This window comes from Xenopus laevis, chromosome 8L, assembly GCF_017654675.1.
Source record: "Xenopus laevis strain J_2021 chromosome 8L, Xenopus_laevis_v10.1, whole genome shotgun sequence".
Lineage (NCBI taxonomy): Eukaryota > Metazoa > Chordata > Amphibia > Anura > Pipidae > Xenopus > Xenopus laevis.
Genome location: NC_054385.1, coordinates 133,593,106 through 133,612,512, shown reverse-complemented (window position 1 = coordinate 133,612,512; position 19,407 = coordinate 133,593,106). Strand labels below are relative to the sequence as shown.

Below are 19,407 nucleotides of genomic sequence, written 5' to 3'. Positions count from 1 at the left end.
CACGGGGGATCCACACTCCCACGCTGTTCACACTTCCACTGCCAGTGGATAATAATAGCTGCCTATTTATACCCATGCTCCTCTGGGGCAACAGTTTAACAGCATCCTAACCTGGAAAGCTCACAGGGCTAGAGAAGGGGTAGAACTCTAGGCTTCATGGGATAGTTGTAGTTGTGTACAACCACTGCTGGAGGGCCACATGTTGGAGATCCATGATGTATACATTAAAGATACACAATATAATAAGTCCTTTGTCCTTTTTATTTCTCTCAGAGGGTCTGTTTGTTACTGTGGGCCTAAGCAAATATCCTTTCTTCTTTACCATAAAGCCAGACTTAAAAGCTTACAATCTAAAGGAAGATTCTTCAAAAAGTGTTCTCAGCTAATTATTATCTGTTAATTATTGAGCAGGAGGAAAAGGTAGAACTCTGGACACTCACCCCTGGTAGGGTCTTCTGTTCGTGTAGGGCGCTCTGTGCCTTAAGTGCAGACTCTCGGGCGCAATAGGTTAGGAACGCACATCCTGAAAGAGAAGAAGTCATCATTGTGAAGTTGGTAGAGATAATATAGAGTTTAGTGCATCCCATAAGGTACTGAGAAGATACAAGGTTTGAACTGTCTCCTGGTCAAGGCCCCCTTACCTCATAACAAACATATGAAAAGAGGGCTCTATCTTTAATACAGCCATAATCCTCATGAGATGGAATCAGTAGGGTACGATGGAGACAGGAGTACAAGATGGAGACTGTAGGCAACATGGAGACAGTAGGAAAAGGCATAGAAAGTAGGGAAAGCTGGAGACAGTAGGAAAAATAAGACAGCTGGACAAGAAGAAGACAGTAGGACAAGACAGAAACTGTTGAGAAGCAAGATGGAAACAGTAGATTTGAGAAAGTAGGGCAAGAATGCAATAGTAGGGTAAGACTGTGACAGAAGATGTCTGTGGCATCTATGTTTATGGTAAGATGGTCTCTATGTTTATGGTAGGATGGTCTCTATGTTTATGGTAGGATGGTCTCTATGTTTATGGTTGGATGGTCTCTGTGTTTATGGTAGGATGGTCTCTATGTTTATGGTAGGATGGTCTCTATGTTTGTGGTAGGATGGTCTCTATGTTTATGGTAGAATGGTCTCTATGTTTGTGGTAGTATGGTCTCTATGTTTATGGTAGGATGGTCTCTATGTTTATGGTAGGATGGTCTCTATGTTTATGGTAGGATGGTCTCTGTGTTTATGGTAGGATGGTCTCTATGTTTATGGTAGGATGGTCTCTATGTTTGTGGTAGTATGGTCTCTATGTTTATGGTAGGATGGTCTCTATGTTTATGGTAGGATGGTCTCTATGTTTATGGTAGGATGGTCTCTGTGTTTATGGTAGGATGGTCTCTATGTTTGTGGTAGTATGGTCTCTATGTTTATGGTAGGATGGTCTCTATGTTTGTGGTAGTATGGTCTCTATGTTTATGGTAGGATGGTCTCTATGTTTATGGTAGGATGGTCTCTATGTTTATGGTAGGATGGTCTCTGTGTTTATGGTAGGATGGTCTCTATGTTTATGGTAGGATGGTCTCTATGTTTGTGGTAGTGTGGTCTCTATGTTTATGTTAGGATGGTCTCTATGTTTATGGTAGGATGGTCTCTATGTTTATGGTAGGATGGTCTCTGTGTTTATGGTAGGATGGTCTCTATGTTTATGGTAGGATGGTCTTTATGTTTATGGTAGGATGGTCTCTATGTTTATGGTAGGATTGTCTCTATGTTTGTGGTAGGATGGTCTCTATGTTTGTGGTAGGATGGTCTCTGTGTTTATGGTAGGATGGTCTCTATGTTTATGGTAGGATGGTCTCTATATTTATGGTAGGATGGTCTCTATGTTTATGGTAGGATGGTCTCTATGTTTGTGGTAGTATGGTCTCTATGTTTATGGTAGGATGGTCTCTATGTTTATGGTAGGATGGTCTCTATATTTATGGTAGGATGGTCTCTATGTTTATGGTAGGATGGTCTATATGTTTATGGTTGTTCCAGATTGTTCCAGTTCCCATATTCATCTCCATCTCCAATACCCACGTAAAGTAACTAGTCTTAAACCTTGAACTGTGACCTACAGCTGGAGGGCAGCTGACCAGGGCTAAAAAGAACAATAAATGCTGGTGAAGAAGGTGGATCTCCCCAATACATTATGATAGAAGAATTTATAGAAGAATTATGGCATATCCTATTATTATTATATATACCACTAACGTTGTTTGACGTCCCAGTCCATGAATCCTACATGTGTAGCTGCTGTCCTGAAAAACTTGCAATCCAGATGACAAAGTGCTGACACTTAATATCTACAACAGTCATCCAGAAATAGGGACACGGGAGAAGGCCATGCTCAAAATTCTCCATTGGAACCATGGAATGTCCTACTGGTCTCAAAACCAAGGTTGTGCCTTTAAATGAGGGATGCCCAACCTGTGTCAAAAACTCATAATATCAAGCAGTGATAACATTATAGGATTCATATCTCCACTGCTCCTTTCAGTTTGGGTTTATCATATGACCACTCTTTTCTAATCTAAAACCCACCGCTGGCTAATGTAGGATGAAGGGATTGTTTGCTGTAGGTGTGTCTGGCCAATATGATGATTAGACATAAATCACTTGCTCAAACATTCCCCTCTTGGGATAAACATGCCCCAAATTTACAGTTTTGAATCACGGAGTTTCAGGAAATTAAATCTTTTTAATTAGTGGCCTTCATCTCTCCCTCCCCTGCCCCTTCAAGGTTCCAGGCAATATCCAACTCCCTCTCCCATCAGCTGATATGTTTAAAGCTCCCAGGAGCAAAGACTTGACAGGTCAGGTGGCCCCATGCATAATCCCATCATAAGAAGCCACAGAAGGTTCTTGTTCATTGGAGTTTATAGGAGTGCGAAGAGGAGCTGCTATAAAACCAGGAATTTATGTGGTGAGGTGGGGGTTTGGTCCCAGAAGGGGTTAAAAGTCACAGCTATCGATGTTCCGTGTCCTGCTCTGCTGTCGATAGGACCGTGAACCTTATAGAGAGGTGACCCTCAGCCATTCAGCCTGTCAGGGCCTCTTCCCATCGGCAGGTTTAATTAAAGACCATGTCTCGGCCTCTTACCCTACAAGACCACTTAACCCTTTCAGGGACCTGCTGTATCTCTCTTACCCACTCTCTGTGTCTAAATCAATACTGAAGAAAATGGGTCAGAATCTCTTTAAACCCCCCCCCCCCTTTGCATGAGGGGATTCCTGTTGATATGGTTGCCATTATTTTGATTAGTTATTTATGTTAGCTGAAAATATAATAGGTAGGGCCTAGTGTTTAACAGTTAGCCCTCAGCTTGGGTCCTTTTAACCCTTTGTTCCACCTGGGATTTCTCCAGTTCTGGCACTTGAGGGGTTAACAGCCTATTAGAATAGTAATTACGAATATCAATCTGACAGGAGACAATGCTGGTCCCAAGGGTGTGAGTGATTGCAAACTAATGAAAGCTCCACACATTAACAGACACTGGGAAGATCACTGACCAGGACCAGAGCCGCTGTCCCAGGAGCTTTCCCAAGAAGCTTACACTTAGGTTTGATCATCTATATTGTGATATTTCCACTAAGGAACCAACAGTCTGCTTTAAAGGAAATTGTAGTATTGGAGCTTGCAATTGATAGGCATAATGGAAGATGCTGAGGCCGATTCATGAACATTGGGCCTTTATAGCTTCTTAGAAACATTGGGGTAACAGTCACCCTGCTATAATTCCAGGGGTACCCAGGGCACAAATAAGTACTCACCCCAAATCTCCCCCTAACTGACCTTCAGACTGGGCCCCCTTAGCTCATAACAAGGTTACAGATATATAGAAACATTGGGGTAACAGTCACCCTGCTATAGTTCCAGGGGTACCCAGGGTACAAATAAACACTCACCCCAAATCTCCCCCTAACTGGCCTCAGACTGGGCCCCCTTAGCTCATAACAAGGTTACAGATATATAGAAACATTGGGGTAACAGTCACCCTGCTATAGTTCCAGGGGTACCCAGGGTATAAATAAGCACTCACCCCAAATCTCCCCCTAACTGACCTTCAGACTGGGCCCCCTTAGCTCATAACAAGGTTACAGATATATAGAAACATTGGGGTGTCACCCTGCTATAGTTCCAGGGGTACCCAGGGTACAAATAAACACTCACCCCAAATCTCCCCCTAACTGGCCTTCAGACTGGGCCCCCTTAGCTCATAACAAGGTTACAGATATATAGAAACATTGGGGTAACAGTCACCCTGCTATAGTTCCAGGGGTACCCAGGGCACAAATAAACACTCACCCCAAATCTCCCCCTAACTGACCTTCAGACTGGGCCCCCTTAGCTCATAACAAGGTTACAGATATATAGAAACATTGGGGTGTCACCCTGCTATAGTTCCAGGGGTACCCAGGGTACAAATAAGCACTCACCCCAAAACTCCCCCTAACTGGCCTTCGGGCTGGGCCCCCTTAGCTCATAACAAGGTTACAGATATATAGAAACATTGGGGTAACAGTCACCCTGCTATAATTCCAGGGGTACCCAGGGTACAAATAAGCACTCACCCCAAATCTCCCCCTAACTGACCTTCAGACTGGGCCCCCTTAGCTCATAACAAGGTTACAGATGTATAAAAACATTGGGGTAACAGTCACCCTGCTATAGTTCCAGGGGTACCCAGAGTACAAATAAGCACTCACCCCAAATCTCCCCCTAACTGGCCTTCAGACTGGGCCCTCTTAGCTCATAACAAGGTTACAGATATATAGAAACATAGGGGTGTCACCCTGCTATAGTTCCAGGGGTACCCAGGGTACAAATAAGCACTCACCCCAAATCTCCCCCTAACTGACCTTCGGACTAAGCCCCCTTAGCTCATAACAAGATTACAGATGTATAGAAACATTGGGGTGTCACCCTGCTATAGTTCCAGGGGTACCCAGGACACAAATAAGCACTAACCCCAAATCTCCCCCTAACTGACCTTCAGACTGAGCCCCCTTAGCTCATAACAAGATTACAGATGTATAGAAACATTGGGGTGTCACCCTGCTATAGTTCCAGGGGTACCCAGGACACAAATAAGCACTCACCCCAAATCTCCCCCTAACTGACCTTCGGACTGAGCCCCCTTAGCTCATAACAAGATTACAGATGTATAGAAACATTGGGGTGTCACCCTGCTATAGTTCCAGGGGTACCCAGGGTACAAATAAACACTCACCCCAAATCTCCCCCTAACTGGCCTTCAGACTGGGCCCCCTTAGCTCATAACAAGGTTACAGATATATAGAAACATTGGGGTGTCACCCTGCTATAGTTCCAGGGGTACCCAGGGCACAAATAAGCACTCACCCCAAATCTCATCCTAATTTTCCTTTAGGTTGGGCTTCTATGTGAATCTAGGAACCCCACCCCCCTCCACAACCACTGCTTCAGGACCCCCCCTGGAGGGCCTAACTCATAATTTGGGACCATTGGTCTAGTGGTCGAATGGCAATCTCTGTCCCAAAAAGCTTACAATCCAGTGGTTTAGCCATCAGACCATTCCACAAGAGGTGTGTGATAAAAAGGGGCCCCGCTATAAGAGCCTGGAATCTATGGGCAAGAAGTGGACTTCACATTGACATGAGCTCCCAGTGGGGCACAAGGATACAAGGGTAATTAAGGGAGTCCGTCAGTCACAGAACAGCCCATAATAGAAGGGATTTAGAGGGAATAACTGTCAGTTTGCACAGCCTGAGTTAAAAACTGGGGACCCTGCCCACTAAAGTTCATTGTCCCCTCAAGCTAGCAATCTATTTGTAAGGGGTTAAACAATGTATAAAGAGCCTACAGACAAGGAATTAAATTGGGGATTAGTAGGCCTCATGGGTTATTGACAGAAATCCCTGACCTTTCCAGTTATATAACCTTGTTTCATGCCGTTGCCCAACCTGACTAACCCGCAAAGCTTACACTTTTCTGAGGATATCCTAAACTGAGCGTGGAGCTTGCTTCCCTTGAATCTGGGAGTGGGGGGACAAGTAGTGGGTCAGTGTTTGGGTTCAGTTTTATTGAGGCCTGTGACATTCTCTAGTGACGCCTGACATGGCTGAGCCCAATCTGTCAGTCACTTTTCCCAATTCTACTCCCCAGCACCTCCCCCCCAGCTGAGCTTAACCAGTGTTGCTTCATTAAGTGTTCCTTGATCTTTTTTGTCCCCCCCATCCCTCCCCTGCCATCTGTCACAGCATCATCTTTACAAATCACCCTCCCCCCAAACCCACGGTGAATCTCCAGCACCTCAGTTTTACCGAGTGTGCCCTCAGAAGCCTCTGAGATGAGATGGAACCCCCAGAAATCTTCCCCCTTTTAGGCTTGTGCCTTTGGGTCGAGCAAACCCTCCCTGTTTCAATGACTTTCTCCATTCTCTTTGTCTGCCTCCCTCTCCCTCTTTCTGCCCTTCTCACTCCTGTGGATTTGCCCCTCCGTTCTCCTGAGGTGGAGACTGATCTTCTCTCCGTCCTACACTTCTCTTTGTTCCACTCTTTTCTCTCTCCTTCCATCCCATTCACCTTGAATATTTCCCTTGCTGGATTCCCCACCTTTCCTCTCTTCTCGCCTCCCTTTTTGGCCAATCAAGGGGTACAAGGACCACTCATAGACAATGTTTCTACCCCACATATTATATTAACCCTTTCCTCATCATTACCCTGCACCCCACAACTGAGCCCCATGAATTGGCCTTACCTTTGTGCATCCCTGTAAATTTGTCTTTAATGACTGTAAGTTCATAAATTTTCCCAAACTGTTCAAAGATTGGCTTGAGGTCCTTCTCATCAAGGTTCCTGGGGATCTGTCCAATGAAAAGTTTGATGGCATCTGGTTCCTTCATTGGGGCGAGGTGGGCACAGGGGAAGGGGAGCAGAGAAGGAACAGACTCCCACCACCCAACAGTAGATCTTCTTGATGCTCAGTCCCTAGAGATGTCACCCAAGCGTAGTCTGTCCTGTGTGGCTTTTTGGGGTCTTCCAGTTGCCCCCAGCTGCCCGTCAAATGTCTCCAGCCGGCATGAGCTCAGTACCAGGCAGACATGAGAGAGGTGCCCGCTGGTAGGTCCCTCTAGGAAAGACGCTGCTTGCAAAGTGCTTAATTAGGGTATCGATCAGCCCGAGTGGAGATGGGGAGTTAAATTCTTCTCTGTCTCTTTTTATTTCTGGGGCTATTGATCCGAGAGCTCTGCCCCCTCCTCTGGTTTCAGCAGCTTCTGCCTTTAGTGGATCTTGAGGTCTGATTCAAAATCTTTTCTTTCCCAACAACTGCCCCCCCTCCCCTGCCAAGAGCCCGCCCCATCCTGACCAGGGATGATGTCAGAGTGAGGGGCCGGGGAGAAACTGCCATACACACCCACAAACGTAGAAATCATTTGCTGATTGATTTGGGAATTCTTCGGTGAGTAGGCGGTGCTTGTTGGGGCAGTGCCAGGCGCTAGAGGGGGCATTAAACCTGCCCAGAGTCTATGGACAAAACTAGAGCCCAATGTATCACTCAGTAATTATTTGTTATAAATTCAATATTCATTGATGTCTCAGTAAAAAGTGTTGGTGTTGAAATTGGGGGTCACTTTTGGGGGTATGTGTTCACAGGTTTGGTCTCCCCATTGGGGTATATTATTTTCCAGATAGAGGGGCACAGGGCAGTTGGGGGGTTGTGTATAGTAAAAGGGGGTGTTTCAGCCCCATGTTTTGCCCTGTAGTCAATAGCACGACTCAGTCCACCTGCCGCCCCCCTAGATCTCACAGCGGGTGCTGATCCATTGGGAGGGGGGTAGTTGTGCAGCTGCAGCTGAGGTTGGGAATTGGCAGATGATCCCTGCTTTGCCCATTGTTCTGCCGCTCTCCTTGGTGCTGAAGCTGGGAGTGGGGGAGGGGAGGGACTGGGAGGAGGAGGAGGGACAAGGTGTGTGAGGAGGGAGGGGGCATGTACAGTACAAAGGATGGCAGGGAGGGGGCACGTTACATTGGTTGGGGTGGCTGGAGCCAGCTGGCCTTGGCATGGATGAGTAACTCATTCACTGCTGGAGGGGGAGGGGCTGGAGAAGAGGATTCCTACTGAGCTCTAGTGATGGAGCTGTCCCTGGTGCTGAAGCCTCTCTCCTTTGCCCCATGCCTTCCACTGGCACCATCAACTCCCAGCATCCCTTGCATTATTGCACCGCTACCCTCTCTCTGGTATACTATGAAAGCTATAACCTCTCATTATCCCACTAGAGTGTAAGTTCTTTGCTGCAGCATCTCATATTATACCACTAGAGTGTAAGCTCCTTGGGACAGGCACTCCCATTATAACACTAGAGTGTAAGCTCTTTGGCACAGCATCTCATATCATACCACTAGAGTGTAAGCTCCTTGGGACAGGCACTCCCATTATACCACTAGAGTGTAAGCTCTTTGGCACAGCATCTCATATCATACCACTAGAGTAAAAGCTCCTTCTGACATGCGCTCCCATTATACCACTAGAGTGTAAGCTTCTTGGGGCAGGGTCTCTCATTATACCACTAGAGTATAAGCTCTTTGAGGCAGTGTCTCATATTATCCCACTAGAGTGTAAGCTCTTTGTTGCATCCCTTGAACTCCCAGCATCCCTTGCATTATTGCACTGCTGCCCTCTCTCTGGGTACTGGGAACTAGTACACTATGTCAGCTCTACCCTTACAATATACCACTAGAGTGTAAGCTCTTTGTTGCAGAGTCTCATATTATACTACTAGAGTGTAAGCTCCTTGGGACAGGTGCTCCCATTATACCACTAGAGTGTAAGCTCTTTGTTGCAGCATCTCATATTATACTACTAAAGTGTAAGCTCCTTGGGACAGGTGCTCCCATTATACCACTAGAGTGTAAGCTCTTTGGCACAGCATCTCATATTATACCACTAAAGTGTAAGCTCCTTAGGACAGGCGCTCCCATTATAATACTAGAGTGTAAGCTCCTTGGGGCAGCGTCTCCCATTATACCACTAGAGTATAAGCTCTTTGGGGCAGTGTCGCATATTATCCCACTAGAGTGTAAGCTCTTTGGGGCAGTGTCTCATATTATCCCACTAGAGTATAAGCTCTTTGGTGCAGCGTCTCATATTATACCACTAGAGTGTAAGCTCTTTGGGGCAGCGTCTCATATTATCCCACTAGAGTGTAAGCTCTTTGGGGCATTGTCTCATATTATCCCACTAGAGTGTAAGCTCTTTGGGGCATTGTCTCATATTATCCCACTAGAGTGTAAGCTCTTTGGTGCAGCGTCTCATATTATACCACTAGAGTGTAAGCTCTTTGGGGCAGCGACTCATATTATCCCACTAGAGTGTAAGCTCTTTGGGGCATTGTCTCATATTATCCCACTAGAGTGTAAGCTCTTTGGTGCAGAGTCTCATATTATACCACTAGAGTGTAAGCTCTTTGGGGCAGCGTCTCATATTATCCCACTAGAGTGTAAGCTCTTTGGGGCAGTGTCTCATATTATCCCACTAGAGTGTAAGCTCTTTGGTGCAGCGTCTCATATTATACCACTAGAGTGTAAGCTCTTTGGGGCAGCGTCTCATATTTTCCCACTAAAGTGTAAGCTCTTTGGGGCAGCATCTCATATTATCCCACTGCAGTGTAAGCTCTTTGGGGCAGTGTCTCATATTATACCACTAGAGTGTAAGCTCCTTGGGTCAGAATCCCCATTATAGCTGAAGATTGTAGAAGGGAAGATTCACAGGCAGTTTTTAGAGTCAAAGCAAATCCATAAATTGACACATTGCCCCCCCCTCTTGTCACTGTGACCTCTGCCCTTTCAGAAGACAAAAACAAGTGATTAGGGGGGGGGGGTCTGCCTCGCAGGGACTGGTGGGAGGGGGAGGGGATGTAATTTCCAGGTGTGAAATTGCCGGATAATAGGAAAACAATGATTTCTCCTGCCATTGTGGTCCCTGCTGCACACACTGAAAGGTCACACACATTACATAGAGCTGGTGCTTAGGGACCCGCACACACTCATATCTCTCACACTCATTATTATATAGAGGTGCTGATGTGGGGCCCCTATGGTGTTTATAGGGCTATTTCTCATGGTATATAAAACACATACAGAGATATATATATATATACAGTAGATATAGATAATATAGATGCCTGGCAGGTTGTGTGGGGTCCCAGGGGAACAGGGTGTTGCCGGGTGATGTTGGGCTTTGTGTATCCGGCCGCAGGAATGTGTGTGTCAGACTGAGGTTTGTGTTACATCTTATCACTCAATCCCATGTTGTGTTTGTATATTGTGTGTTGGACCAGAGCAGGAGATTCCAGGTAAAATTAAACCCCCCAGGGAGATTGAGCAGTGTGGGACATTGTACCTGATCTATGGCACTGATAGAGGGGGGGGGGTGTGGCCCTACTGGATCCTCAGGGCCACAGCAAAGACCATTGGATTAAATATAATGATTCCCTGTGACACTGGGCTGGGGATGGACTGGGCCAAGGAAAAAGAGGGGTGACACTCTAATATGAAAGCTCATATACATTACTGGTCCCTAATGGATCATCATCATCATCATCATCATCATCATCAAAACCAGAGATATCACTTAGGGATTCACAGGGATGTGGTGCTGAGTGACAGGAGGCCATTCATACTTATTATTTCTCAATTAACACTCTGCCATGTGATTCCAATGGGATCTAAGGGGCAGGAGGGGGTTCTTACATAGTCGCGTGGCTAATATCTGGGCAACTTTACTCATATCTGGATGAATGGTCCACGGGCCAGTTGAGATATTTCCCAGTGTAACAGTGAAAACGGCAGATGGTCCCAACCCAAATACTGGATCTAAAGGGCAAGTTCACCTTTCAATTTACTTTTCATAATTATATTTTAGGGGCAGAATAGTCTCATTAATTCAGGGAGGGCAATGTGACACTGCACTGACTTGGAGAAGAGGGGCAGGTATATCCAGCCCAAATATTTATTGAGGGTCGAGAGCAGGAGGCAGTAGACAAGGGCAGATGACAGTTGGAAGAGGATGAGGATGTGGGGTGGAAGGAGACTGGAGGTCGATTGGGATTGAGTTGGAGTTGATAAAGCAGATACCCAAGGAATATAAACCCACCACAAATACCAGAGTTAATGCCCTTCTTACACTTTCTCCAAATAAACGTACACCCCCCTCCCCACATTTCACTAATTAGAGGCCATTTGCATATTAAGGGCACTTGAGATCGGAAGGGCCTGACATTAATAACACACATGGTGAGGGGCCACATTCCCCCGGGGTCACCATCTGCTGGGTGCATTGTACGAGAGGAGGGAGGATTAGAGGCTGGCACTCTATTCACATGCTGCTCTGATCTCTCAATGAATTACAAGGGTAGGGCTGCAGCCTACAATGGGCTTCCCAGTATTGCCTGTGGTTTCAGGGCAATAAAGAGAGGGCATTCCCTATGGGTCCAGCATCAGAAGGATACATTGGGGTTTATACACTGCAGTCCACAGTCCCAGCTGGTGTTACTAGAGAAATCTGGGAGTTGTAGTTTTTCAGCTGGAGGGCTCTAGGCTTGACATATCTCCTACATTCAATCATTTCACGGCCAGCGGTTTTCTGACACCCTCAATTAATATTTATTGTCACCAAAGCCCTTGCATTATCTACCTGACATACTGAATGTGGCAAAACACTCGTTTCCAGCAGGGAAATTCATTGGAAACACTGTCAGATCCAATAGATCACACGATCATTTCCCTATTATGTCTTCATTGATCTCCACCATATTGGAGGTGGCAACAATCCCTTTCCTATTGTCACGTCCTCCAGATGTATAGTACCCTCAATGGAATCATTAATTACACATTAATCATTAATAATAGTGGCCATGCACTTCCACCATATTGGAAGTGGCAACTAAACTATTTATTTCAGGGATATCAGATTGGCTGGTTTATTTCTTGTGACTGGTTATTTATTATCTTGGGCTCTAAAATTTCTTTCAACCTCTAGGGTATGTGATGTTATAGAAACGTACCTTTCAACATCTCATCCCAAGTGACCTTTGAAATTTAATGTTCCAAAGAGGAACAAGTGTGACCTTTTAACATGAAAGTGGCCTTCTGAGCTTAACCAACCCCCACCCATGGGATTAAAGGGCTACAATTCACTTTAAGCCGCATTAAAAATTAATTGATCCTATTAATATAAATGGTGGAGCAGCGGTGGATAGTGGTATAGTCACAAAGCAGTTACTGGTGGATTTCTGTAAGTACATAAACGTAACTAAATATTTTTTTGTAGGGGGGAGGGAGATTTCAGTAGCCTTGGCAATAGGGTTGCTGTAAAGCAGATAACACAAAGATGACCTTTATGCTCTACATGGGAAACAGTATGGGGGATGGAAAGAAATCCCCCAAGGCCAAAAACATCTTGAGGATTCTGAGAATAACCAACAGAAACACTCCATCCATGTGCTACACTCGATACACCAGTTATTGATAATCATGTTGCTTGGATTGTAGGTCTGTCATTGGTGGCTTCAGGTATTGCAATAATATTATCTTAGATCTGAAGTATGAGCTCTTTAAATCACCCTTACACTCTGTTATGTGATGGCAGTTCCTTTGTGATTGGAACAGTTGGCCTGTAGGTGAGGGAGTCAATTATATGTCCCACGGGCTGAGGAACAAGATCACATGGCAAGTGGAATGGGCACTTATTGACCTACGTCCACTTGCATCCAGGAAATGTATTTTATTAATGAGGCAAAACAGAGTTTGTAGGGTTCCATTATTGATATCAAGTTGTTCTATCTAGCCTGTAGCCCTTCAGCTGTTTGGCTGTTGGTGGATACTTTTAACCTATGTGCAACCCAAAAACTAGTGAAGGAGGCGTTACTGTTGCTATCAAGCCCTACTGTCTCCATTTTGCCCCATTGTTGCAGTCTTTTCCTACTTCTCTTTTTTGCATTACTGTCTCCCTCTTACTTTACTGTCTCCATCTTGGCCTACTGTCCTAATCTTGCCCTACTGTCTCCATCTTGCCTTACTGTCTTCAATCTTGCCCTACAGTCTCTGTCTTGTCCTACTGTCTCCATCTTGCCATACTGTCTCCATTTTGCCCTACTGTCTGCATCTTGCTCTACTGCCTTCATCTTGTTCTACTGTCTCCATCTTGTTCTACGGTCTCTATTTTTGTCCTACTGTCTCCATCTTGCCCCTACTGTCTCCATCTTGTCCTACTGTGTCTACCTTGTCCTACTGTTTTCATATTGTCCTCCTGTCTCCATATTGTCCTACTGTGTCCACCTTGTCTTATTGTCTCTACCTTGTCCTACTGTTTCCATAATGTCATTTTGTCTGCATCTTGCTCTACTGTCTCCATCTTGTCCTACTGTCTCCATCTTGCCCTGCTGTCTCCATCTTGTCCTACTGTCTCCATTTTGCCCTGCTGTCTCCATCTTGTCCTACTGTCTCTATCTTGCCCTACTATCTCCATCTTGTCCTACTGTGTCCACCTTGTCCTACTGTCTCCATCTTGTCCTACTGTCTCTATATTGTCCTTCTGTCTCCATTTTTGTCTTACTGTCTCCATCTTGTCCTACTGTGTCCACCTTGTCTTATTGTCTCTACCTTGTCCTACTGTCTCCATATTGTAATTTTGTCTCCATCTTGCTCTACTGTCTCCATCTTGTTTTACTGTCTGCATCTTGCCCTGATGTCTCCATCTTGCCCTACTGTCTCCATCTTGTCCTTCTGTCTCCATCTTGCCCAAGTGTCTACATCTTGTCCTACTGTCTCCATCTTGTCCTACTGTCTCCATATTGTCCTTCTGTCTCCATTCGTCTTACTGTCTCCATCTTGTCCTACTGTGTCCACCTTGTCTTATTGTCTCCATATTGTAATTTTGTCTCCATCTTGTCCTACTGTCTCCTGAGTTTGTTGCATGTCCTGTGTGTGTGTAAATTTATGTTGTTCTTATTTATGTTAATTATATTATTGTTGTTACTGTATTGGTTTATATGATACAGAGGATAGAGTGTATCAGTGTTGGGTGCATGGGTTCTGGGAGGAATAATAATAATGTCAGTAATAGAGAAGGATTCTATAGATAGTCTATAGTGATACGCACGTTACACTGTGACAGTTTGGTGCTACACACGGGCTGTGGGAGGAATACATTGCTATGTATATATTATACATTTATTAAGTGTATTTATGTTATGGAGGTTACACTGTGACAGCATCTGTCAAACACTGAAATTGAGGAGCCCCCCTGCTCTCACAGGGGCGTGGCAATGGGAGGGGCCTAGGACAAAATGAAGTAGGTGGGTCAGCGAATGAAATTCAAGTTCACAATGAGACTGGAGGATGAGAGGAAGGTCTCCTAGGGGCCAGTGTTTAGTTCATGACAGTAACAGGGCTGCCTGCTATTAATAGTCATGGAGGGGGCAGGGGTGCCGGATAGAGAAGCACCAAGCTGCTAAGCATCATTGTCTTATTGATTCTGTCTCTACAGTGTGAGCTATAAACCCAGACTTATTTCCCTACTGCTCCAAACAGCTTCCCCTTCTCTCAACTGCTATGTCGTTCCTCATCCCATAGCCTTGTGACTTCTAATATCCTTATCATTTACAGTAGGGGGTATATTATCCCTTATAATGCATGAGTGATACTCAGAGTTCCCTGTATAACTCAGCCTGCAGCCTTGTGTCTTTATATGGTCACAGAACAACCCCTCAGTGACTTCTAATATCCTTATCATTTACAGTAGGGGGTACATTATCCCTTATAATGCATGAGTGATACTCAGAGTTCCCTGTATAACTCAGCCTGCAGCCTTGTGCCTTTATATGGTCACAGAACAACCCCTCAGTGACTTCTAATATCCTTATCATTTACAGTAGGGGGTACATTATCCCTTATAATACATGAGTGATACTCAGAGTTCCCTGTATAACTCAGCCTGCAGCCTTGTGTCTTTATATGGTCACAGAACAACCCTTCAGTGACTTCTAATATCCTTATCATTTACAGTAGGGGGTACATTATCCCTTATAATACATGAGTGATACTCCGAGTTCCTTGTATAACTCAGCCTGCAGCCTTGTGCCTTTATATGGTCACAGAACAACCCCTCAGTAACTTCTAATATCCTTATCATTTACAGTAGGGGGTACATAATCCCTTATAATACATGAGTGATACTCAGAGTTCCCTGTATAACTCAGCCTGTAGCCTTGTGCCTTTATATGGTCACAGAACAACCCCTCAGTGACTTCTAATATCCTTATCATTTACAGTAGGGGGTACATTATCCCTTATAATACATGAGTGATACTCAGAGTTCCCTGTATAACTCAGCCTGCAGCCTTGTGTCTTTATATGGTCACAGAACAACCCTTCAGTGACTTCTAATATCCTTATCATTTACAGTAGGGGGTACATTATCCCTTATAATACATGAGTGATACTCCGAGTTCCTTGTATAACTCAGCCTGCAGCCTTGTGCCTTTATATGGTCACAGAACAACCCCTCAGTAACTTCTAATATCCTTATCATTTACAGTAGGGGGTACATAATCCCTTATAATACATGAGTGATACTCAGAGTTCCCTGTATAACTCAGCCTGTAGCCTTGTGCCTTTATATGGTCACAGAACAACCCCTCAGTGACTTCTAATATCCTTATCATTTACAGTAGGGGGTACATTATCCCTTATAATACATGAGTGATACTCAGAGTTCCCTGTATAACTCAGCCTGCAGCCTTGTGCCTTTATATGGTCACAGAACAACCCCTCAGTGACTTCTAATATCCTTATCATTTACAGTAGGGGGTACATTATCCCTTATAATACACGAGTGATACTCAGAGTTCCCTGTAGAACATTTGGGTTGGTACAGTGTACAGAACCTAGACTTGATGGGTATTTGCTGGTGATGAAGCTACAGAACAGTACATGGAGCTGGAGCAACTCGAGCAGAAAATGAGGTTAATATTTAGCTACAAAATGAGGGAAAAGCAGAAATTTCACAACAACTGGATTAGGAAACTGCCGTGTAGCCACTTTCTAGTACATGAACCCAAAAAACCTGGAATAGTTTGCACCGCATGTGTACAGCAGACTCGGCCTTAGATTGGGCCTCCTGGACCAGAACCTACACTTAAGCCTCATGTGCTGTGCAGCAGGCTGCTGAGAACTGGCCCATAGATTGTAGCACAAAGAAACAATAGAGGTATATGTATATGTAACATGCTCACTGCCGGTATAAAAGCCTCTGAATTTTATGGGCTGATTGGGCAGAAGGATTCTAATACCCCCCACTCAGAACTCATCTTGGATGAAGCACCAGTAAACATGCCTATGTATGTATATTTGGATTTAAATAGTAATACTTATGGACTATGTCAAACTGGCAACAGGAAGGAGGTCCCTGCCCTGCAGAGCTTACAATCTAAGTGAGGGTGACGCTCAGTATGGTTGTACACCTACAAAGTGTTACCTAACTCAAATACCCCAGAGTAGCAGAGTTCTACCTATGGGTATAGTTCCGGATGCCTCTAGATTGATAATTACTACTTTTCTGTGCTTTAGCCATTATGTTGGGTCCAAACTCCACTGCCTGTAGGAAACGTTCCTCAGAGGAGAACCCATTTGTATCAGCCAGATACCCCTCTTAAACCATAATAAAGCTCAGTGAATTGTGTTGGGTGTTTCCTAGTGAGCAGCTCAGCACCAATAGTGAGCCAGATGGCACCTTCCCCCTGCCCTGCTGTCTGGGGGCAAAGTACAAATATCTTTGTAAGAATCCCATGGCGACCAAGCGCAACCTGGTAAACACCATCTGATACATGCATCCTGTAATACCGGGCCTACCGGGTCTTCCTACTGGCTAGGGGCCACCTGTGGCCAATCCCTGCTCTATTCCCTGTAGCTGATCTGCATTTGCAGTAAGTGTTAGGGAAAGACTAGGGGTGCTGGGAGTTGTAGTACAGTAACAGGGAGTCACATACAATCCCTGCTCTATCCCTGTAGCTGATCTGCATTTGCAGTAAGTGTTAGGGAAAGACTAGGGTGGCTGGGAGTTGTAGTACAGTAACAGGAGTCACATACAATCCCTGCTCTATTCCCTGTAGCTGATCTGCATTTGCAGTAAGTGTTAGGGAAAGACTAGGGGTGCAGGGAGTTGTAGTACAGTAACAGGGAGTCACGTGCAATCCTGCTCTATTCCCTGTAGCTGATCTGCATTTGCAGTAAGTGTTAGGGAAAGACTAGGGTGCTGGAGTTGTAGTACAGTAACAGGGAGTCACATACAAATCCCTGCTCTAATTCCCTGTAGCTGATCTGCATTTGCAGTAAGTGTTTAGGGAAAGACTGGGGTGCTGGAGTTGTAGTACAGTAACAGGGAGTCACATACAATCCCTGCTCTATCCTGTAGCTTGATCTGCATTTGCAGTAAGTGTTAGGGAAAGACTGGGTGCTGGGAGTTTGTAGTACAGTAACAGGGAGTCACATACAATCCCTGCTCTATTCCCTGTAGCTGATCTGCATTTGCAGTAAGTGTTAGGGAAAGACTAGGGGTGCTGGGAGTTGTAGTACAGTAACAGGGAGTCACATACAATCCCTGCTCTATTCCCTGTAGCTGATCTGCATTTGCAGTAAGTGTTAGGAAAGACTAGGGTGCTGGAGTTGTAGTACAGTAACAGGGAGTCACATGCAATCCCCCTGCTCTATTCCCTGTAGCTGATCTGCATTTGGCAGTAAGTGTTAGGGAAAGACTAGGGGTGCAGGGAGTTTGTAGTACAGTAAGCAGGGAGTCCACATACAATCCTGCTCTATTCCCTGTAGCTGATCTGCATTTGCAGTAAGTGTTAGGGAAAGACTAGGGTGCTGGGAGTTGTAGTACAGTAACAGGGAGTCACATGCAATCCCTGCTCTATTCCCTGTAGCTGATCTGCATTTGCAGTAAGTGTTAAGGAAAGACTGGGGGTGCTGGGAGTTTTAGTACAGTAACAGGGAGTCACATACAATCCCTGCTCTATTCCCTGTAGCTGATCTGCATTTGCAGTAAGTGTTAGGGAAAGACTAGGGTGCTGGGAGTTGTAGTACAGTAACAGGGAGTCACATACAATCCCTGCTCTATTCCCTGTAGCTGATCTGCATTTGCAGTAAGTGTTAGGGAAAGACTGGGGGTGCTGGGAGTTGTAGTACAGTAACAGGGAGTCACATACAATCCCTGCTCTACTCCCTGTAGCTGATCTGCATTTGCAGTAAGTGTTAGGGAAAGACTGGGGGTGCTGGGAGTTGTAGTACAGTAACAGGGAGTCACATACAATCCCTGCTCTACTCCCTGTAGCTGATCTGCATTTGCAGTAATTAGGGAAAGGCTGGCTGGGGGTGCGGGGAGTTGTAGTACAGTAACAAGCTCAAAGTTTGCCACCCTGTGTAGCTCATGTAGTGATAAGATTCAACTGACTTTCTCCTGTATTTGTTCACCCCCAACCACTTTATTTTTTTTGGAAGCTGGGGTCAGAAACAAAAGATATAACTGATTCATCCCAGATTAATGTAATTGCAGCCCCCTATTCATGATAAGATGAACCGCTCCTTTAATGGCAATGACATTTCAGTGCAGCTGCCATTGGCTGATGGTTTTGTACCAGGGGCAGAGGGTTAATGTGCCGCCCTGACTCTGTTCTATCTTATCTGTAATTAAACTGATATATCCGACAGCCCAGCTGGAGAACACAGGGGTGCCAGCACCTCCTCCCCTACACCGGATCGGGATAAACAAGGATCTGGGAATTGTACAGGAAGGGACCGCCGGGAAAAGCAGGAACGAGGCCGGCTGATTAGGGAGAGACAGGCACAGGTCCCACATTAATTAACTTACTGTAATTAAACAGACATCCGCCCCAGAGCAACTGCAAGAAGCAAATACTGAGACATCTCTGAGAAATGGAAAAGCAGCACTTTACTGGGCCACTGGCACTTGTGTCTCTAACGCCCATACGTCAGATATTGGGGTGAAACTGGTTAATGACTGGGAAGTAATATTTAATTCTGTCTTACAGTAAGAAACCAGGATTTAATACTGGGAATAAAGTGAGATAGAACTGAACCCAGAGCTCTAGGTGAGACCTTACCAGGGATCTATAAAGTGGTATCACTGTCTCTGTCCCCTGGGGATTGGGTCTGTAGAACTGAACCCAGAGCTCTAGGTGAGACCTTACCAGGGATCTATAAAGTGGTATCACTGTCTCTCTCTGTCCCCTGGGGATCGGGTCTGTAGAACTGAACCCAGAGCTCTAGGTGAGACCTTACCAGGGATCTATAAAGTGGTATCACTGTCTCTGTCCC

At 45.2% G+C, this 19,407-nt stretch overlaps 1 protein-coding gene across 4 annotated transcripts in view; it reads right to left on the bottom strand.

The window, feature by feature from the left end:
- celf3.L (CUGBP, Elav-like family member 3 L homeolog) overlaps positions 1-7,339 on the bottom strand; it is a 28,237-nt gene extending 20,898 nt beyond the window's left edge. For 3 of the 4 annotated variants that reach the window (XR_005963154.1, XR_001932543.2, XM_018228613.2), the window contains exons 1-2: positions 6,773-7,339; positions 441-523 (exon numbers count right to left, since the gene is read on the bottom strand). Coding sequence is in view for 2 of the 4 variants with exons in the window: in XM_018228613.2 (XP_018084102.1) it covers positions 441-523; positions 6,773-6,917 (228 nt within the window). In the remaining 2 variants the exon portion in view is untranslated. 4 annotated transcript variants of the gene reach the window in all.
- Between the last annotated feature and the right edge of the window lie 12,068 nt (positions 7,340-19,407).